Source organism: Trachypithecus francoisi, unplaced genomic scaffold (assembly GCF_009764315.1).
Source record: "Trachypithecus francoisi isolate TF-2019V2 unplaced genomic scaffold, Tfra_2.0 Lachesis_group13, whole genome shotgun sequence".
NCBI lineage: Eukaryota > Metazoa > Chordata > Mammalia > Primates > Cercopithecidae > Trachypithecus > Trachypithecus francoisi.
Window position 1 is genome coordinate 11,586,456 of NW_022681458.1, and position 23,061 is coordinate 11,609,516.

The 23,061-nt window shown below is 43.0% G+C and overlaps 1 protein-coding gene across 4 annotated transcripts in view; it reads left to right on the plus strand.

Moving 5' to 3' along the window:
- The first annotated feature begins 4,029 nt into the window (after nucleotides 1-4,029).
- The window catches only part of PID1 (phosphotyrosine interaction domain containing 1), a 265,177-nt gene continuing 246,145 nt past the window's right edge, over nucleotides 4,030-23,061 (plus strand). Inside the window, exons 1-3 of one of the 4 annotated variants that reach the window (XM_033229960.1) lie at nucleotides 4,030-4,357; nucleotides 5,008-5,060; nucleotides 5,727-5,908. In XM_033229960.1, coding sequence (XP_033085851.1) covers nucleotides 4,242-4,357; nucleotides 5,008-5,060; nucleotides 5,727-5,908 — 351 coding nt within the window. In that variant the 5' untranslated portion in view covers nucleotides 4,030-4,241. Of the gene's footprint in view, nucleotides 4,358-4,913; nucleotides 5,061-5,533; nucleotides 5,909-11,022; nucleotides 11,149-23,061 lie in introns of those variants that run through there. The other 3 variants (XM_033229961.1, XM_033229964.1, XM_033229962.1) reach the window with 3 other exon arrangements.

Sequence of the window (23,061 nt, forward strand, 5' to 3'; positions counted from 1 at the left end):
CCTATAGGTTTTAGGATAAGTAATTCTTGGCTTTGATAATGAAAGTGGGAAGAAGAGGGAGAAAAAAATAGAAGCAAAGGAATATGGGTTTTTGTGTGAAGTCAGCTCAGATGGAGAAAGGATGAAGTGGGAAGATAGCATAAGGTGTGGCTTCACACAAGTCCCCATGAGAATGTATTTGGGATCATAGAGCTAATTATTTCATCACGAATACAGAGGAGGACAAGGACCCTTAGAAACCGCAGAGAACATTAATAGTGCAGAGTTGCCCCTTTCTGAGCTAAATGTGGTGAAGGCAAATCTAAGGAACATTCTCCATTTCAGTCTCAATTCCCCCAGGCTCTAAGTGAAAGAGGAGCTGTATTTACCCATCCAAAATGATGGACAGATAGCTGTCTAGAGACGGTGTCACTGAGAGGGTGAGAAGGGCTGTAAAAGAGCAGATATGTTCACGTTTATGGCAAATTATGCCAGAAAATAAATTCATCTTAATTATTATATGGCTGGCGCCCAGCCCACTTCCCATCTTCTTTTCAGAGGGACTTACTAGAAAATTTAACAGATGGGACTTGGAAACATGGCCCACACAATCTGAGACTAGGATGGAGGTGTGTATGAGGGAATTGTGAGAGCAGAAATAAAACCAAAAGAGGAAATAAGTTTTTATGTTAGACTATTAGGCTTCATTTTAGTGCTAACCCTGATCAATTGGTTGTTAGGAAATGTTGAGAAGAGTGTGTTTAGCGGGAAAGACTGGCATTTATTAGTGATGTTTTCTCTCTCAGTTTTCTATTATTACCTAACAAACAACCCAAAACTTAAGGGATAAAACCCAACCTTGTTATGTATTCATGATTCTGTAGGTCAACAGTTGGCAGGTCTCAGCTGGGTGGTTCTTCTGCTGGTGGGACCCACATGGGATCACTCATGTGGCTGCTGTCCTGTAGAGACTTGAGCTGGGTGTTAGGAGATGAGCTTACTCACGTGTCTGGCTGTGGGTGCTAACTCATGGCCTGACCTCCCTCTATGTGGTTCTCATCTTAAGGAGTCTAGTCCAGGCTCCTTCATAGGATGACTTATGTTCCAAAAGGGTGAGAGCAGAAGCTGCAAAGTGTTTTGTGGCCCAAGCTCAGAAGTTCCACAGTGCCACATCTGCTGCATTTTATTGGTCAAGTATGCCACAAGTCCAGCACAGATTCAAGGAGTGTGGACAGACTGCATCTCACGATGAAAGAAACAGGAAAGTTACAGTGCAAATGGGCATGACTTCCTGGGGGATGAGAGATTTTTGTGGCCATCTTTGGAAATAATCTGTCACACATCTAAGGTTCGTGAAGACATGAGGGTCAAGAGTAGGAGAGTCACAACACATGAATGAACCAGTCCTACCCTGTTAAGGGTCATCTTAACATCCCAATAAATTCCTATCACTCTGTAGGGACAAAAGCCAGTCGCTCCATCACTAGTGGGAGGTTTAAATGGCTGAATGAATTTTCAGACTTTTTTATATTGCTCATTTATATACAGCTGTTTTGGTGATTTTGAAATAAGGTTAGTGATACCATAACAAGGGCTTTTTAATGATCATTCTGCTAAATACACAACCGTAATAAATTTTGCTGTCATCTGCTTAAGTTAGAATTGTAAGTGGGCCAGGTATGGTGGCTCATGCCTGTAATCCTAGCATTCTGGGAGGCAAGGCAAGTGAATCACTTTAGCCCACGAGTTTGAGACAAGCCTGGGAAACACAGCGATACTCTATCTCTATAAAAAATTTTTAAAATTAGCTGGGTGTGGTGGCACAAACCTGTAGTCCCAGCTATTCAGGAGGCTGGGGTGGAAGGATTGTTTTGAGTCTGGGAGGTCGGGTTGTAGTGAGCCGAGATGGCACCACTGCACTCCAGCCTGGGCAATAGCATGAGACCTCATCTCAAATAAGAGAGAAAAAAAATGAATCGTAAGTGAGCTTTAATATCCTTTGTCACTTTTGTTTGAGAATCTAAAGCAAATAATCGAAACTCATGACTATTCCCAATGGAAATAGCGTAACCATAGGAAGCATGGGCCTCTTTGTGAGAATTTGATCATTCTAATAATAAAAGGAGAAAGAAACATAGTGGGGATGAAAATGAATGTTTCCCACACACCTACCATGTGCCAGGCATGCTGCACATATTAATTCATTCACTCCTCCCAAAAATCCTAAGTATTAAGTAATACTATTACCTGTTTTACAGAAGAGAAATCTGAGGTTCGGTAAGGCAAATGACTTGTGAAAAGCTGATACCGAGGCAGACAGTTCGAAGGCCAGGATTCAACCTGAGTCTTCCGCTTGTCCTAGTGCCTTTCCAATATTTATTGATATTGATACATATTTTATACATATATTCAAATTACATACATCTTATCCTACTCTAAAAACCATAATTGTATCATTTTCAGCTGCAACACAACTTTATAATTATCCTTTTAAATGGTGCATAATATTTTAATGTTTCTTTGATATGCTGGACCATACTTTCATTCACCATTACTTTGACTTGGACCTTGAGGTTACTTATGCTAGAGCTCAGAACCATGAACTAGATCAAATCTGGCTTAACACAATTTCTAGGGATGTTGTAATTATTTTTCTGAACCAAACGTGTGAATAACACGTCTGCACCTTGTCAAGCGTTTTGGTTTCTGTCATTTTCCTTGAAATGGTATTTATTAACAAGATTAGACCTGTTTCGATAATTGCAGGAGACTAAGTACATGAAATTAGGCACACATTTACATGCCTAATATTTCTACTCATTGCACCAAAACACCTCCCGCTTATTTTAAGGGTGGTTCCTTGCTCAGAACAAACCTGCTTACATCGTAAGGCAGCATTTTCAGATTCACCAGGAAGGATGAGGTTCCAATGTCACAGAGAGAGCTGGGAGAGAATGGCATGTAGGTCTCATCTCTAGCCAGCAGATGTCTCTATTTCATTCACCCTTCATTGCAGGTTCCTCCTGAATGGGAAGACTTGGGAGCAAAATCTATGAGTGGGAGTTGTCCCATCCTTTTGTCACCTCCCACCAGCCTGCAATTGCCCCTCCTCCACCCCTCCCCTAGCTTCCTGATTCGTGGCACAAAGGTAATTGAAACAGGAGTGCCATTTGAGTTTAAATACATTCTTTACCAAATCTGTTTGCAAAGTGGGAACGGTAACTGAAAGCAATCTTGACAGAGCCAAAGCTTTTTCTCTTTAAATAGCACCATACTCCGTACTAAAAGCTGTATTACTGAGTCATAACAATTAATTACGTTCAGAGGTGAGAAGACAGGATTTAATGCTCTAATGCGATTTGAATTTAGGCCGTTATCTCATCCCACTGCTATTTAAAACAAGATCACTTTTCCACGGAAGCATCTGCAACTAAGGATGGTTTCAGAGCTTAAGTCTGAAGACATCCCTGGTAACTGAATATTCCTGTTTTAGCTTCCTGGTTGGGGGGGTGGGGGTGGTTGGGGGGTGGGGTTTATAAGCATGTCTGGATTTTCTAGATTTTTGTAATGAATTGCACTTCTTTCTGCTTTGGGACTTGATAAAAGAGAACTAGGGGCTGGGAAGGTCATGAGGAATTTTGTAGGTGTGGAGGTGTGCAGGAGGAGTTACTGGAAAAGCAAACAGAGACCATATGACCAAGCATGTGAGGCACATGTCCATGCAGGGCTGCCATGCAAACACCTCATGAAAAGAGATTTATTAATAAGTTCAGAGCAAGTAGCAGGAACTGGAGGAGAAGCTGAGAAGGTTCAGATGGTTATCAGGCAGGAGTGGGAGGGTCCTGTGGATATCCAGGGAGACAGAGACAAGCTCTTCAGAGGCAGCTCTGTGGCTTTGCCAGAGGCTCCTAGAGGCACTGAGGTTCCTGGGTTTGCCAAGGCTGGTGGCACCAACATAGCAACCGCGGGGTCCAGAAGGATCTGCCCGGAATCCTGGATCTGAATCGCCATTGTGACTCCCCACAGTGTGACTCTGTGAACGCTGTGCTCCCCAAGCCTTGGGAGATAGGGGCTTCTGTCCCACGGAGAGTTGCTGGGAGAGTCTGACGAGCTAAGGGTTAGATTCTGGAGTGCTTCCAAATCTGGAAATCATTATACTCATGCAGAATAAGGAAAATGGACAGATCCTCCTTCCAGACATGGAGTGTGGATTTTGACATTGCTTGGGTAGCTCAGGGCCCAAGCTGTGCAGCTGTCTCAGCATGAAATGCCTTTCACACCCCTCTGCTCTCAGGACCCTGCCTTGTAGGAGCAAAGAGCCTCGGCCTCCCCACAAACATTGTGTTCTCTCTGCCGCTCTCTTAGGTCATTCTGTGTGGTGAGTTCTTCCCACCATGTTCTCCTCTCCCACTCTTCATCAGCTCCAGACTCAGCTTAGTATCCCTGACTTGCCAAGTGCCTTTAACCCTCAGCCCCAGACAGACGCTCTTTCCACTGCGTTTCCGTGGTCAGTTAGAGGCACAGGGCCAGATCTCCTGCCCTGAAGTCGTCTGACTGCACTCTCTAAGCCACTCACTGGCTGTGTGACCTGGACAAGTGACCTAAACCTTATAAGCCTCATTTGTTTGATCCACGTGGTGAAAATATTAATAGTTATTTTGCCGAGTTGTCAAGAGCACGGGAAGGGCTGGCCTGCTTAGGACAGGAGGTCATCTCATGGTGGCCAGCACTAGCCGGGGAACCTCCAGGCCTGTGAGCCCAGAGTGGCTTTCCCTTGGGTTCTCAGGGCCTCCGGCTGGGCTTGGCAGATCTCAGGGTGAGTTAGTGATGCGGGAGTCTGCATGGCCCTCCTCACCCTTGTATAGGTTAGGAGTTGAGTCCTCTGCCCAGCATGAGGCATGGCCTCCTCATGGCCAACCCCTCTCATCTCTCAGGTCTTCCTCCAGGCATTCCCCAGGGCCCTCGTCTAAGCAGCTCTCCTCTCCCATTCTTCCCACATCTGCCCTGTTTTATCACCACCCGATATAGCACCGGCTTGTTGATGTGTTTGCTCAGTCACGACTCTCTCTCCAAAGCAGAAGGTAAGCTCCAGAGAGAAGGAACATTCTCTTGTCTTCTATTCTGCGTCGCTACATCCTCAGGACCCAGTATAGGGGCTAGAGCCTAATAGGTGCTCAGTTAACTGGAGTGGGAAGAATGAATGGAAGTGTCTCCCTAGCGCAGTGCCAAGCACAGCACAGGCACTTCGGAGATCTCTGTTATATGGAAACCTGGGACCTCCGGGGCTACGGTTTCTTTATTTAAGGAATTTCCCTCACCCCCGCCACCCCCGCCACCCCCGCCATCCCCGCCACCCCCACCACCCCCACCACCCCCACCACCCCCGGCCCTTCCCCCATCAGCCAGTCTGTCCCTTTTCCCAGACCCCAACCCAATGGGAGCTTCCTGCAGGGCAGGGACGGCTGTTCTAGCTTCCCCATTCACCCCTCACTAGGATTTAGAGTCCGCCGCGCTGCACCCCCGCCCCGCGCCGCCCCTGGGCGCCCGCCCCGGGCATGCTCAGAGCGCGCAGGTCCGGGCGGCTGCGGCGGGGGAGGAGAGAGCGGCCGCCCCCGCCGCCGCCGCGCGCTCGCCGGGCCCGGGCGGAGCTGCGCAGTCCTCTCGCAGCTGCGCCAGGACAGCCGGCGCGCGGCCGTGCCCACAAGTTGCCGGCAGCTGAGCGCCGCGCCTCCTCCTCTTGCTCGCAGACCCCTGCGCCCACCCGGCGGCGGTGGCCAGCGCCAGGACGCACATCCCGCGGACACCCACCCCAGATGTAAAGCGGAACATCAGCCCCTCGCCCCACGGCGCGATCGACAGTCCCGCCAGCGTCTCCTCTGCCAAACCCCAGGACTGGAAGATGTGGCAGCCGGCCACGGAGCGCCTGCAGGTAAGGGGCACCCGAGAGGCCGGGGGCCAGCCTGGAGGAGGAGGTGCCCGGGCAGAGAAACCTAGGTTTGGCTTCTGCCTACTTTAGGGGATTTGCCCAAAACCATCTTGTAAGACGCATGATGCTGTCGGTTTAACCCAGCGCCAGGAACCCGGGGGTATGGGGATGATGAAATTGACAAACGCATGGGTTCAGGCGTTACAACTTTGGGCTTGGAGGTGCTTGTGTGCCTGTTGGTTGGTACATATAAGGTTGGACTTTCTGACTGGCAATTTAGATTGCATTCCACTGACACAATGAAGTGGTCTGGAGTTAGGATTTTTGAATCCAGATTTTTTTTTTTTTTTTTTTTTTTGGTCTCCAGGAAAGACAGAACAAGTGATATGTGAAAGCATCCATTTGCCAATATAATGTGGAAATATCAAGCTTGGTTTGGCTTGGTCATGGCATGCTACTTATTTTATTTTTCCCTCTTCATTGGTTCTCTCCCTTTATCTTCCTTAAACCCAAGCTCCTTCAGATATTTAAGAATCAAAAGTAAGTTCAGCCAAGAATATTTATGTCCTGGGTCATCCCATCAAAAGTTTTTTACGGCTGTCTCCTGAAATGCCAGACTGCCTTGAATTGGATTCTGGAAGCTGGGGATTTGCGGGAGGCGATTGAAGAGAAAGAGGGACCTTTCCCAGAAGAACTCCTTCAGTGACACGTTGGGCCTTGGGATTGCCCTGGTTGCAAGGTTTGAGGACTGCCTTTTGCTGGCAAATATTCTCAGGAGTCAGGGCAGCTACTCTGCCAGATAAAATCCACTGAATCCTGCAGTGAAACTTTTGGCAAGCTTGGAGCCACATTGTTTCGTAGTAAACTTTGAAGAAGTGCTTAAGTGGTAAAATACAGCACCATTGGAGGCTGCGTCTGAAGACTTAGGACAGTGAGGCCAGGCCCTGGCTAGCTTAGAGGCTTCTCAGTGAACATTTAAAGCCCCAAGCACAGTTTCTCAGATGTAGGGAGAGGCTAACCTTTGTCTAGGAGTCCTCATACAGAGGAATAACCTGCAAAGGGCATTGCATTTAGCAGAAACAGATGCCCCACAGCCCCTTTCCAAATCTCCCTGGGCCGTGATTTGTGGGGAGCGTGTTCACTTTATCAGAGCCTGAGACACCAGACCAGTTCCCCAGGGTCTCAAGTAGAATAAACAAGAAAACCTGCATTTAGCCTTGAAGATGAGGAGGTGGATGACCAGCCTCCTAACCCCCTCCTTGTCTTACTAAGAGAATATCAACACTGGGCTCCGAATGACTGGCAGAAGGTGATGTAAATGTATTTTGGCAGTGGCACCAGATACCAGTGGCGCATTTGAAGTTCTCCTTCAGTTCAAGGCGTAACTTCTATTCCAAAGGAGCAGAATGATTGAGGGGAGCTGGCAGGCTTCCTGTTCATGTGCAGAGGGTAGCTTTTGGAAGTCCTTAGAAAGACGTGACTTGAGGTGGCTTTTATGGCCCCATGGTCTGTGCCTCTGAAGAGTTTCTAGATTTTTGACTCTTCAGGTTCTTCCTACTGGCTTGTTTCACTTAGGGAATCCTGTGCGCTCTGGAGCAGGTGACCTTTGGCAGATGAGCGCTCTCGCTTGCCTTCCCTTAGAGATTGCTCCTCACTAGAAATGTCTCCCCCTTCTTTAGTGAAATGTGCACATGTGCATTTTGGCGTGAGCCTGGTTTATTGCAGTTTGTGTTTGTAATGCATTTATTTTATTTCAAGGTGTCATGTTGAAAGAACTTGGTTTTAGGCTTTTGAAAGCTCAGATAAACAGGGCTTATCACCGACAAGACCAAGTCACTGTTGGAAGGTCCTTACCAACAGGGGGCTCAACTTCATGCTCCCCAAATTTCAATGAGTCTCTTTTGAAAGTACATACGTCTCAAGCCTTGGGATTAGAGAAGTGAGACAAATGCGGAAAGAAATCTCTTATATCCATGGCTTCTTCCCAAAGAGTTTTACTTGACTCTTCTTGAAAACACATAATTTGTACGTTTTTACTTTTGCGTCTCAGAGAGCTGTTGAGGGTGAGATGGTGAGTGAGCTGCTTATAATATTTTATTTACATTCCTTGTGGTTATCTTCGTCACAATCTCTGTTTGCTGCCTGGGTTTTTTTCCTTTTCTTTTCCTGTCACCATGATATAGAAACATGCCTGTCTGATTCCTCAGTGAGACGCCACTTTGCCACTCCCAGGCTCTGTGGCCACAGAGATAGCAGTGGATATCGTGCTGGATAGGAAACTTGAGAATGAGCCCTGCTCTTTAACGGTGTCTGAGCTCCATGTGCCTTTCACAAATCTTTTTAAACCTTCTCATTCAACCGCATTAATTTTTTTTTCTCATTAATCTTTAATGCAAACATTCTAATTAAGATGAGCCAGAGTGAAGAAAATTCTTCAAGGAAACATTTCCAGAACTTCCTAATAGGACTAAGGAGTCAATTGATTTTATTAATACCTAGAATCAGAAGAGGGGATGGAAGAAAATAACTAGACCCTTTCTTGATGATATAGTTCATATTCAGTGAGGCTGGTTTGAGAAGTCTGTGTCCCAGGGGAATGTGATAGACCTTTCACCCTCTAAATAGTGGACTGTTGAGTGTAGCAACTGGCTCCCTTGCTCAGGAAATGGCATCTTTGATCAGGTTTGATTATCGTGATCATTACCCACAGTTCTGTGTCCCCACAAAATGATGCTGATATTTTCTGATTTGCGGTTTAGCTGTTTGACCGACCCAAATCCAGCACAGGCAAAGGGAACTATTGCCCCGAGCAGGGCTGCACTGGGTAATTTCTCATTCAGTCACACAAACCGAGGCAAGTTCATCTGCTCCCTTGAATGTTAAAACTTGTGTTGCATCCCACTTGAGCCTTCGCTGGGAGCTTCTGCCATTAGAAATATAATAGGATCAAAAGGGATGTGAAGGTTTCATGTACCACCCTAACTTTTGACAGTGAATAAATATGAATTCTTCTCTTTTCACCTTCCCGTCTGCACAGCAGACTTTTTTTTTTTTTCTTGAAGGGATTGAGAAGAGTTATAAATTTTTAAAGAAGCAGATTTGAAACAGACTCCTTTCAGAAAAGTAAAGGAGACTTTTCGGAACAAATAAAAACCGTATTGGTTTTTATGAAATAGAGATGAGATTACCTCTGGCCTAGAAATTTTAAAATTTGTATGGGTTTCTGCATTGACTTAATGACTGTACTGGGTGGATCCCTTAGAAGTGACAAACCCATCCATGCAAGAGTGTGTCCCATCCATAGGAACAAGTATTTTCTCAGAGCAAAGGCCTTCACTGAGCTACCAGATGCATTTTCTGGAGGCCTTGATAGAACGAGAAAGATGAATCAAGACTGAGTTGGAAACGAAGGAGGTCAACACCTCCTTAAGGTCTTTGTTGTAGTTATTACTAGGATAAAGTAGAATGTGATAGGCATGTATGGGAAACAAGTTCTAGCAGGTTCTAATTGTGAAGTTGACATGTAACCATCTTCTCATGAGGCATTCTGTAAAGGTTCCAATATAATCATCTAGCCCTCTTCACTGAGATTACCATTTCTCCATGCAGATTCAGAAGAAACAGAGCTTTTTATTCATGAAGCTAGATTTGAGTTCTGCAGCCTGGGCAATTTTTTTCTGTTCCATTACTTCCTTGTTCACTCTCATTGTGGCCAATGTCTGTGTGCTAGCACTTCCACAAGAGGGAGAAACACAGTGAAGAGTAGGGAGGACCCCACATCCTGAACAAGCTTTCTTTTGGTTTCTTCTGAAATTTTTGGCTGAGGAAGTGGTTGAAGTTTACAGCGAAATGCTATTTGGGGATTTTAGGAGGCAAAGTCCTCCTCTGAGGATTATCTCACCAGATCTTGTCTTGACTTGGAGTGTGGATCGTTCTAGATTCTTCTTCTCTATGATGATGCCACTTTCACTTTTCCCCTGAGAAGTGAGACTGGAGAACCCTCTAAAACATCAACTGGACACCATTAGCCCCGGCCCATCAGGCAGGGTGAAAACCGACAAATCTGACACTTTTCCAGGCTGCTCAAATTGACAGAAGGAACAAGGAATAAGAATGGGAAGATACTAGTAACCTGCTTTTGTGGTGCAGGCACTGTGTGTGGCACTGTGCTGAGGAGCTTTATTTTAACGATCTGGCTCATTTGCATCCTGTAACCACTTTTATTCCCATTTTATAGAGAAACTGAAGGCCAAAGAGTTGAAGTGATTTGGCCAGGGTTGAGCAGCTAGAAATGAACTGAGCTGGAGTTTGAACCAGACAGTTTGGCTCCAGTCCTTACTTCTTAAGCACTTCACCATAGTGCAGAAGGATAAGACAGACACAGTGCAATATATGTGTTGGTGCTGCTGTTGTTAATAAATACAGTTAGAGCAATGACTGTCTTGTGGGCTCAGAGAAGCTACTGTCCTATTTCTTGATGAAGCAGTGGGTTGACCAAAGGATACTCTGTTTTTGGTGGCTCAAATCTTTGATGGCACATAAGCTGCTGTTTCCTATTGAAGTTAAAATTCACAAGTGCCATTGAAGAGCTTTTCAGCTGAAGCACATAGCATTTATCCAAACTAGAGACCTTGAACACTGATGATTAGGGTGGATCGCGTACACATTCATTCCAAGTTTAGACAAAAAAAAAAAAAAAAAAAATGGGGAGAAGGAGGGAGGAGGTTGGAGATTTTCAGAGTGGTTGCTTAGAAAAAAGCAACAGCTGTTATTACAGAGGCACAGGTTTCTCACTAAACCCATTCTAGATTTTGTTGTTCTTTTAATCAATTGTAGTCGAGTAAGCACAAAACATTGGGCCTTATTGTTCATAAGGAAAACTCAGAGTTGTCATTAATCCAGGGCCTTAGTCTCCCTCAGGAGTAAAATGCTATCTTACATCATTGAGTCTTTCTCCAAGTTTGTCAGCAAATCTCTACCAAGTGATTTGCAAAATCCTAGCCTGGGAAAAAACTCTGTGCCCCTTGCTTAACCATGGCCTAATGGCTGTTTTGTGTTGACTGTACTGAGTTATCTTGGAGTGTTAGGCAACTTTTGCATTTTGTTTGATGTTCCAGGTTAGGTCCCTCCCATACCCCTCCACACTGACCGCATTTTACCATGAAAATTAGCCCTGGACGAGACTCTGGGAGAATCAGCCTTACAGCTTCCAGGGTACTGGAGATCAGACTGCCTTCCACAAGGTATTTTATTCTGTGAATAGCAGCAGTTCAGAGACTTGTTAGTGGTCAGCAAATAAAACTAGTCCAGAAACACTAAATGACTACAGTGTGCTTCTTTCAGCCCCATGGACACAAATGTAAACAGAGGCTTTATATAAGTAGAGCAAGAAGAAATAGTTGAGTCATTTGTCCAAAGACCTCCTTAAAGTCTAGTGGAATTAGTCTACTGTCATTTTGTGTTTACTTAAAAAAAAGTTGTCATCCCTATTTAGCTGCTAATCAGTGATAAAGCCTCAGTGTATTCACCAGGTCCAACCGTTGAGGCCAAGGACTGCAAAAGGAAGGTGTCAGGAAAAGACACAGACTTGTTTTGTGACTTTGGCATATTTCAATGCTTCCAGCATCTCGACGTGCTCTTCCACTTAATACTGATGCCACGTGGATCAATCATCTGGCCGAGGTCTTCTTTCCCTTGCCTGATGGCCTGGGATTCCTCTGCCCTCTTACATTTCAACCGAGTTCTTACTTTGATAAGGGAGGCTCCAGTAATGGCCTTCTTAGTCAGGTTGTTTTCTGAGTAAGAAATCATTTGGGTAAACAAAACAAAACAAAACAAAAAAAGCAGGTCTGTCTCTTTATAAATAATTTTGACCCAATGGCTTACTAGCAATGTTTCAGTTTTGTAACTTTTCTGAGCTTTGCTTTTCCTATCTGTAAAATAGAGAGATGTGCTTTGCAGAGATTTTGGTATGTCGCGTATCGTAGGTGCTCAATAAACAGAAGCACTTTTTAATGTTGTTATGGTTGGTCACTGTAGAAATAGAGTTTTGAGTTTAGATCTGAGCTCCTGTCTTCCCTCTGTCCATCTTTCTTGTCCATCTACTACGTCCCAAGTACTATGCTCGGTGTGGGTGAAGGGTGAGAAGAAGGACATAGTTGTAAACTTAGGGGACTCACAGTCCTATTCCTTATTGTTCAAAGTTGGGCTTAATATATATTTCCTAGTATGATTGTAACTTTCAGTGTTTCTGTTCATATGAAGAAGATCCCTGGTTAGCTCAGCTTTATAAACCAGAACCAGTATGTTAATGGCCTGCTCACTGTCCACTTGTCTGTGTCTCCTCACTTGGGGAAGCGCCTTTTATTCTTGATGTATAGGAAAGTGTGATGCATAGAATACAATTGTCTATACAGTTGGGGGTGAAGATGATGGAGGTTCACATATGATAGTGGGTGTTAGGGTATGGGTGAGCTGGGCTGGGGCTTGGGGGCCACATACCTTATGGCTCTTGATCACTCTGGTCCCTGTTTTAGAGAGGCCTAGGTGTGGCTATCCTGAAAATGGTCTGAGTTGACATACCTCTTATGTCTCCTTTAGTTTCTGCCAGGCAGTGGTCTCAAGGTCAGGATGCAGTGTTAGTTCTCTCATGTTATAAAGGTAGTAAGGGAAGTCATGCTGAAGTTGACTATCGGGAAATTTCATGTATACTATTGAGAGTCCACTGCTCCAAAAGAAATTTTAGGTAAGTGAAGCCCTTCTGAAAACCGTCAAATGCATGTTTGCTCCCAACTATCCAGAGCTAGAAGGTTATATAGCGTGGCAAGTATTCTCAAACAGGGCACAGAGAAGGGGTGCTGTGGTCAGGGTCCAAGAAGCAACATTTCCTTCCATTCTAGCAGTGCTGCTGGCAGACTCTCATTTAATCAGGGGTTTTATTGGTGATTTTTACCTTTCCAGCCATGCTCATTTCCAAGTATGGAGAAAATCAAGAAATACCAGCTACCATTCATTGCAGGCTTATTTAGTAGTAGTATCAGTACTAATAACAATAGCAGCCAACTTTTTATTAGCATTTACTATGTTCCCAGCACTGACCTGTCCTCCCAACAGCCTTTGGTAGTAGAGCTGGGGTTCATAGCCAGCAGACTGGCTGTAGGGTCTGCACTCCTAAGCACTGCACCCCTTGTGTCATGGAGCAGACATTTTGTTTTATATGAAAAAGCATATTTAATCCTTGAGAAAATTCTAAGGGATGGAGATTTTGTTGTCTCATTTTTCTGGATGACGTAACAATTGTCCAGAGACTACAGATAACTTTTGCTTGCGTTCGTTAACGACACATCTTCCATCTCACCTTTGTCTCTGCGGATGAAGCCCCAGCTTTTTCAGGCAGCAGATGGTCATACCTTGGCTGGAGGGTGGGTGTTCTATAGCCATGATAATATTCTCATACTGGTCCAAGGATTGTCAGAGACCAGTTTTTAACCACAGGGATATGAGAGGATATATACTAAAGACACCTTACCTTCATGAATAGCAAATGCCGCTTCTTGGAGAAATAGCCTTTTCCCCCTTTTCTGTCTTCTTGCTGCCCTGAGCATAAATGTGATGTCTAGCATTGCAGCAACCATGTAGTGATTCTGCAGCAATAAATGACAAGCCTTAAAACCAGTCCGCTCAGAAGGCTAGCATGATAAGATGGAAGGACTTGGATCAGTAAGCAGCACCTGAACCTACCTCCTAACCAAGAGTTATATGAGAAGAATATGACCCCCTTTCGTTTGTTTATGCCCATATGTGAATGGGGACTTCTGTTACTTGTATCTTTGACATTCCTAACTGACACAGCTACTAAGGGACCAAAATTCAGATTCAAACCCAAGCCTCCACATGTTACTCATTGTTGAAGGTTGAATTGTATTCCCCCAAAAGATGTGTTGAAGTCTTAACCCCTGTTACCTGTGAATGTAGCTTTATTTGGAAATAAGGTTTGTGCAGATGTAAGCAAGTTAAGATGAGGTCATATTGAATTAGGGTGAACCCTAGAGACAATGACTAGTGTCCTTACAAGGAGAGATTTGAAGACACAGCGGAGGCACAGAGAAGGCCATTGTGAAGATCAAGGCAGAAAACGGAGTTATGGGACCACAAGCCAAGCAACACCAAGGATTGCTGGAAACTGCCCAGTGTTAGAAGAGTCGAGGACGTGTTCTTCCCCAGAGCCTTTGGATGGAGTGTGGCCCTGCCAACATTTCCATTTTGGACTTCCGGCCTCCCAAATGGTGACACATTAAATTTATGTTGTTTTAAGCTACCCAGTTTGTGGTTATTTGTTACAACAGCCCTAGGTAGCTACTACACCAGTGAAACCATATAGCCTATTGACTATGTTTGATCACTCTGTTTCTGTGGTGTGGGTATCTCCAACTTTCACGTACTGGGACAAAATGCATGTGTCTATCAGGAATCCTGTTTTTAATACCGAGTGTGAGTTTATCTACTGTGGATTGAAAAAAAAAAAAAGAAAACAACTAAGCTATTGCTTCTTTCTCCTTTATTTCCTTCTGGTTGACAACATCCTAGGAAAAGGCGGCAAACCTTGAGTGTAACACATGCTGTGTTGCTCAGGGAAGGTCCTCTGGAAAATATGGTACATGAGCTTCAGTCCTGAAGATGGTTCACTTTGGAGATGAAACTTATGGGCTGGAATGTGAAACATAGTCACTTTGAGGTGGACCTCAGTGAAACTTCCAGACAGACTGACACCAAAGGAAGACTAGTAGTAAGGATTTTATCCTCAAAACAATCTTAAGTTTTCAGAGTCCCTGTAGGCTCTCTGGGTAGCAGCCTCTGTGATTTGCCTCTTCCTGACTAGGAAAACCTGTAAGCTGACAAAGAAATATATTTCAAATTGGCCCCCAGGTGAGCCTCATGGTATGTCAGTTTGATTATTTGTACCCAGTTTGGTGTTTTATTTTGTTTTTTATTTGATAACTGTATAAATTATTTTAGTGAAGAGCCTATTCTTATTCTGGAACTCACTTTGAAGACAAAAAAAAATCCATGTCATAATACTTATTTTCTTGGGCAAGCTTGTCTTTTTTTGTTACAGCCAGGAAGGCACAAATGTTCCCAGTCCTTCTGAGATGAAGGCAGGGAGCCTTTCCAACTGCAGAACTGCTCTGTCAGTGTCTCTTTCTGAGAGTGAAGAGTCATTCTGGTCTTAAAATGCTGTTTTGCTTTTCATTCTCTTCTCCAGAAGGAATATCCCCTGTGTCCATGGGAGCAGGAGGGGAATGGATAGTTACCAGGGGAAAGGAGCTGCATAATTGTTAGATCCATCCTAATCCTTTCATGACAAACCTTTCCTCAGAGTTGCTTTATAATTGTGGGTCTGAGAATAAACTCACAGATTCACCCACTGCATGCTTTGATGGTTTCACATCAGGAATGAGCCTACTTTTCCTCAGGTGAGAGCGGAATCCTGCTGTACAAGCCACCTATAATGTGGGCAGTGGCAACTGCTGTTTCCTTTCTAAGTCTTCTGAGGTTGTTTCCTAGGAACTGAGCTGGAGTCTATGGGGCCTGGTCCTGGTGGTAGCTATTTTGCTTTTGAACATAAATTCTTGGTAGCTGAATGTATTCGTTCCTAGGGCTGTAATAGCGAAGTACCACAAACCGGGTGGTACTGGTACTGTGGGTTGTCCCACAGTTCTGGAGGCTGGAAGTCTGAAATCAAGATGCTGGCAGGGTTAGTTTGTCCTGAGGGCTGTGAGTTAGTTTGTCCACAGCTCCTGGCTTTCTCCTAGCTGCTGGTAGTTTACTGGCAACCTTTGGCATTCCTTGGCTTGTGGCATCATCACTCCAGTATTCGTATGGTGTTCTTCCTGTGTGTGTGTCTCTATGTCCAAATTTCCCCTGTTTATGAGGAAATCAGTCATATTGAGTTAGTGGCTGATCATACCTTGCTGACCAAATAAAGTCACATTCTGAGGTACTACGGGTTAGGATTTCAACATGTACATTTTAGGGGGATGCAATTTAATCTGTAATAGTGTAGAATTTTCTTTTGGGTATCTACCAGTCACCAAGATATTTATCCCTACTTGACCAGCCACCAAAGAAAAAAAAAATGGCACTCAGAATTTTCTCTACATCTGCTCCATGTCCTGCCTACTACTTTCTTGATTGTTAAAAATTACAAATAATGTCTGCTTAGCATAGCAAATTAGTCACTTTAGAAATATGTAAAGAAGTTAGTAATCTTGTGCCTTTCCCAATTCCCAATTCTACCCATGAAGGAAACCCATGTTATCTATCTAGTGGTTATTTTTCCACAGACTTTCCCCAGGCTTTTGCATATGTATAGATATGTATAGACATATGTTTAGTTTTTCTCATGAATTTCATATATATATATATATACACACACACACATGCACAAATATATATACACACACACATATATACAACTTTTTAAAAAATTCTACTCTACAGTATTTTTTGGGTGTCTTTTCTGGTCAATATATATAGCTCCAACTCACTCCTTTTAGTACCTGTGTAGAATTTTGTGATGAAGCTGGACTCTAATTTATTTACTCATTCCCCCATTCTCCCATGAGGGAGTATTTGGGTTGTGTTCATGTTCTGTTTTTTTCCCCTATAAATAATACTGCTATAAATTTTTGTATATATCCTGACCTACTGCTGCCTATATTTCTTTAGGCTGAACTACCAAAATTGATATGGCTGAGTAAGAGTATGCATGTTTTATATTTCAGCAGCTGTCAATGAGGGCTCTTACTGAGAGTTATTATGCTTTTTGATCAGAAATATATATGATTTTGACAAAGGTGCAGAGAAGATAGTTCACTAGTGTCTTAGTCTGCCTAGGCTGCTATAACAAATTCCTTAGGCTGAGTAGCTTAGAAACTACATTTATTTTTCATGGTTCTTAAAGCTGTAAGTCCAGGATCAAGATGCCAGCAGATTCAGTGTCTGGGGAAGGCTGTTTCTGATTCATAGAAATGGTGCCTTCATGCTGTGTCCTCACATGAGGTAAGGGCTGGAAGAGCTCTCTTAGGCCTATTTTGTAAGGGAATTAATCCCATTCATGAAGGCTTCACTCCCATGACCTCCCCAAATGTTTCATCTCCTCATACCATTACCTTGGGCGTTAGGATTCTAATATATGAGTCTAGACCATAGCAACTGGAGAAAGGATAATAGTGTTTTCAACAAATGATGCTGGAATAATTGGATATTCATATGCAAAATGACAGTGACAACATCAGCAAACCCAGATACTTGAATCCATTCATCATGCCATTTACAAAAATTAACTCAAAATGGGTCATAAACCTAAATATAAAACCTAAAGTTTTAAAACTTCTAGACAAAAACAGCAGAAAATCTTTGTGACTTTGTGTGTATCTGTGTAAACATTACTGCAATCAAGATGAGGAACATATTCATTACATCCCAGAGTTTCTCTGGGTTGGGCAGAGATTCCTTAGAACAATGACAAAAATGCAATCAACAAAGAAAAAAATGGGACTTTATAAAAATTAAAAACTTCTGCTCTTTAAAAGATATGGATAAAAGAATGAAAAGGTAAGATTCAGGCTGGGAGAAAATACTTATGTCTCATATATGTATTAAAGGATTTAGATCTAGGATAAATAAACTGTCAAAACTCAATAAGAAGAAAGAGAATCCAATTTTTAAAAACCAGGAAATGATTTGAACTAAGGTCTATAGATGGCATGAAAAGATGTTCAATGTCATTAGTCATTAGGGAAATGTGAATTAAAATCATAATGAGGTATCACTACACAACTATTAAAACAACTGAAAAAGAAAAACCAGAACTATGACCATGCTAACTGTTAGTGAGGATGTGGAAAAACAGGAACTTTCGTATGCTACTGGTGGGAAGGTAAAATGATTTATTCAGATCAGTAGTTACCTGAGGATGGACTTGCAGGGAGGGGCCTGAAAGGGGATTGGGATAAGTTTTGGGGGTGATGGATTTGTTCAACATCTTGATTATGTGATGGATTCATGGGTTTATACATACGTTTAAAACAAATCAAATTGTGCAGCTTATTATATGTCAACTATATCTCTATATAGTTGTTAAAAATGTGTATGTGAAATCCTCATTATTTGCCAGGCATAGTGCTAGATATTAAGAGAACTAAACAATACCCTGTTTCTGTTCTCACTCCTGAGAATTCCCTGTCATTTCCATTTCCTTTTTACTGGAAATAAAAATTCTAACCCAGAACATAAATAATGAACTCTATAATTTTTCTTGGCATTCTCTTCTTTTAAAACATTTGTTCATTTAGTTCTTGAAATGACATTTTTCATCCATCTCAATTTGCCTAAGGATCTTAGTTAAACTAGTGGTTGAGCAAGAGAACAAATCCAGACCAAAGGGTGGAAAGTTCACGTTGTCTTGTTGATTCTTCCCCATTCTGGATGGCCCTGTTTCTCGTTCATGCTCCCAGTTCATGCATTTTTCTCCCCTTTCTAGCGTGTTGGTGTTCCAGCTGACTCTCCCAGCTGGCTCAGTCCTCTGAGGCCTTTTCCAGCCCTGTATTGCAGTGCCTGGCTCCAGCCTCCATGGCTGGTAGACTCACAAGATATTACTATTGAAAGGGTAAATTTCTGGGATGTGGCCCCTATGACTGGCTGGGCTGCCTTCTTGTTATTTTTCCTCCCGTGACAGAAAACAAAGAGCGAATCCATCATGCAAAACCATTAGCGGGTCTTGATTCTAGTTTGTGGATTAAATTAATGTGTGTAGCAGACGTAGGGTCGGATTCCTTGTGAGACAATTGTTTTTCTCAGGAATATGGCAACTAAAAACTAGACAGGATGGAATAGCTTCACTAGTGACCATTGACCCTCAGTAAAAAGCTGATGAGAAACATTCACAAAATGACTTTAATCTAGTAGTTTAAAAACATTTTACCCCTCAAGGAGGAAGATTTGAGACATTCAACTCAACCTCTTTTAAGGTCCAGGGTAAGGAATATAGAGCGTCTGGGAGGGGTTCCAGACTTTGTTCAATAAATATGTAAGGAAACGATGTGGCATATTGTCCAGTCTGGGGCCCTGTCAAGGTGATGAATGCACTGTCAATTAACTGGAACAGCAGGCAGAAACCGAGTCTCCTGTCAACCTGTATGTGTGGTTATCCTGGGACAGCAAGTAAAATATTGTACTTCTGCTTCTAACTCTATTTTGAGGGTGAAGGAAAGAAATGAAATATATTAAAATGAGGGACATCACATGGACAAGAAAGTCAGGAAGAGGGGACAGGAGAGTCGGAGGGGCAAAGGATGTGCACCAAAGAAAGACAGAAATGGTAGGCTAGAGGAAGTCACACAAGCAGTTAGCACTGTCCCTGGCACATGAGCGCTCCACTGTAATTATCTATGAGCCACTGAATGCAGTTGTTGGATACTAATACATTAGTACTTGGAGTCAAGACATGACATGCTCACCCTGCTCAGGTGTTAAATGCTTTGGTGATTATCTGACTTAACTGGAAAAACAATGCCCTTTACAGGAAGAGCTTGGACACTTTAAGGGATCATAAAAGCAGATCTAAAGCCACAGGGGTAAGCAGTTTGGGGGAAATGGGGATAATGAGAATATTTCTTTAGGTTACAAGTCAGGCCACTTGTAACCCATTCAGACTGTTAAACAGTGGAAAGACCGTAGGTTTTTTAATTAGGCACCCATGGATACAAATCTTGCTGCTTCATTTATTAGGAGTTATCTCACGGCCTCTGATATGTATTTTGTATTTGTATTTTCTCAACTTTAAGTATAATATTATAACACTTAGCTCCTGACTGCCGTGAATGTTAATTGAGATATGGACTACAAAGAGCTTAGCTTAGTATCTGGCACATCTTTGGGAGTCAGTTAAACACTAATGTCTCCCCCTATTTCAGATCCAAGGGTACCCTAGGAATAAAAGCATAGAACTTTACAGCCATGTGAATGATAGAGGTCTGCTGTTTCCCAAAGCGTGTTCCATGAATTCGGTGAGTTGCTCATGAGTCTTGCCACAGAAGTTTCATGCTGTTTCCCAAAGCGTGTTCCGTGAATTCAGTGAGTTGCTCATGAGTCTTGCCACAGAAGTTTCAGTCTTTAAATAATTTGGGGAAGCCTTAAATGAAACAAAGTCAGGCTGATTACTTAGTGCAAGACTTCTTGTAGCATTTAAGATGCCAGTGCCCTGGGAGTTTCCAAGTGAAGGAAGAAGACAGCTTTTGCTCCTTTGTAAAGCAGCATTCCATTGTCCAGGGTGCTTCAATACTTGAACTCCTTTAGGTTGACAAATTGTGGGCCTGAGGTTTGGCTCTAGCTGGCAGAAATATTTCCTCTGGCTCCTTCAATATATAAAATCTTTACAAATTCATGTCCAGGATTTGAAAATTAGAGGAATTTCTAAGAAAATCTGGACTTCTTAATTCTTTTGAAAAATGTCAGATCATGGAGGGCTTGAATTTTCAAACAGCGACCACTGGACAGCTGCTGTTCCATCTGGATGGGATGTGGCCTCCAGCTGGTCCTGAGCTTTCCTTGGTGCATCTCACTGAGTCACCCAGCTTCCTGAGCCCTGAGGATATTTGAATTGGACACACCAATCTAGTTCAGCTCCTTCATTTGGCCAGTGGAAAAGCTGCCTCTCAAGTTCACCTTGTATTGGAATCAGAACCAGATCCTTGGTCTTCTGACTCTTAAAGGTGAAAGTGGTAACTGATTTTACTTGTTTAGGACCATTCATTGCTCTCCAAGCACAGCACTGGCAGCCAACCTTCAGGTACATGGAGGCCAACTTCTGTCCCCTCTCTTTTGAGAGCTGTGTGATGGAGTTTTCATGATTGGAGTGGGGAGCCGTGGTCATTGCTTGTCTCCTGGGCAAACCAATGCGTAGAAACTAGAAGTGTTGGGACTTATCCTATTTTCTAATCTAGAGCATCTGGGAGGGGTTCCAGGCACAAGTGGGAGGCTTCTTTTACTTTTAACTAAATGCAGATTGCTGTTTCCTACATATCCCACGCCAGGCAACTAAAACTTCTCATTGTTATGATATTGGCTTATTTTGGGGATTTGTACTGCCAAACATTGGAAGAGATTACTTCCAAAAATGGAGGACATGTAGAGGATGGAGAATAATTTTTTAATGTAATAGATTTCAACATATTCCTCACAGATTATCAGCCCGTGGAAGAACAATTCAAATGCTGTTTCGGAAAACCCAAACTGAAAAACATCCATAATGGTGGTAATACCTCTCTATTTAGAGAGTCCCCGTTTCCACCAAAAAACACTCAAAAGCACTTTGCAGACATTTTACTGGTCATCTTGGGAGCAAACCTACTGCTACTTTCATTTACTCTGTCAGGTGTGGAACCCGTCTACTTAACGCTGCCCATTTCCTGCAGTTACAGGATTCTGATGATTTTTAGCGTGAAAGTACTTGGAATCGACTCACACAGTGGCTTGAGCTATAAAACAGTGAATTAGACCTCCCACCCTCAACCCATCCACTTGATTCACAAAAGCATGGATGCTATGTGCATCTCAGGCCCTGAGATGTCCATCATCCATCTGAGTTGGATGAGGCTGTCTATTATAGACTTGAGACAGTTGTCTATTGCTCTCCATTCGACCCCCTTCCCATAAAAAGTGAGCTCTATTGATAACTATTTGAAAAAATATTGCACACTCTAATCTCATTGAGATTTAGGGTGCATACTCTCTCTCATCTCATCTGTTTTTCCTGTAGCACCTTTTAAAACCAGAAATTCATCTGAAATAGTTTCTGCTGCAGAAGCTTATTATTTCTGCTGTAGCAGAAAATGAAAGGGATGGTGCTGCCCACAGAATATGAAAGTCCTGGCCAAACTACAAACTCAGAAAATACAGATATACATTAGACCCTTATATAGTTCTGAAAAAGTTGGCTTTTGGTTAGTAAGGGAAAATTGAAGTACTTGTCAATAAAAGAGAAATGTATCATTTAAACATTAAAACATATCATTTAAACATAAAACCCCTTGAACACCAGTCATACAATGAAAGGAGGAATTTAGTTGTGCCTGAACACCTAGACTAGAATTATAACCAAGTTCATAACTCAGCCTAAAACTTTCAGGTCTGAGCTTCCTAGCAGCCCAAGGAAAAAGAGAAAAATGATTAGTTTGTTACTTAACCTTCATGGCCTAATAGAAGAATGTATATTGGCTCATCTGGAGCCCTGACGTTTTTCTAACTTGAAGCCCCTGGGGTTTGTCATGTGGTTCTTTATATGGGACATTGTAACACAGACTTGGGTAATAGCATTAGTTGTAGTTTTTGCCAAAGTTGTCCCTAGAAGTTGAAAAAATAAACAGTTCAATAGGAATGCTAAGACTGTTTATGTAGCAGACGTGGACATCTGTGTTTTTTGATTTTGTTTTTTGGTTCAGCTTCATTTCCCATCTTCTGGTAACAACACCCTGATTTTGCTTTGGGGAACGATTCTATCTGTCTTCAGTAGGGAGACTCCATTCAATTTTGGAGGGTTTTTTTTTTTGTTGTTGTTGTTCTTAATGAATGTGCCATTCTTTAGCCACGGGGACTATGTGTGACCCAAACTAGATCGATTAGACACTTTCTCCTGGGAGTTGGAATCCTCAGCAGGGCAACAAAAAGACAAAGTAGTCAGAGCTGATAATGCTGGCAACCATTTCCGAAGAGGATCTGTCGTCCTGCTGCCCAGACCCTGGGAGTGGCTCTATTCCTCTCCTTTCTGAGCTGGATCCTCTCCCTCTCCTTTCAATTCAGTGTTACTCCAATATGTTTTCTTTCTGCTTAAGTTAGCAAGAGTTGGTGTCTATTGCTTGCAACCATAGAACTGAATGATACACAGGTAACATTTCCCTTGAACCAAATGATGTTCAGTCTTCAAATTCTCTTTCACAGAGGGTAATATGTGGGGCAGAGCATATGTCTGGGGAAAGTGAAGGAGCCATGCTTGAAAGCTCTCTAAGATGCCAGAAACCCATAGATGCACAGTGTCCTTGTATATGGGTACCCTTCCATGTAAAAACTGTGCATGCTCAACTGGGGGATGGAGAAAG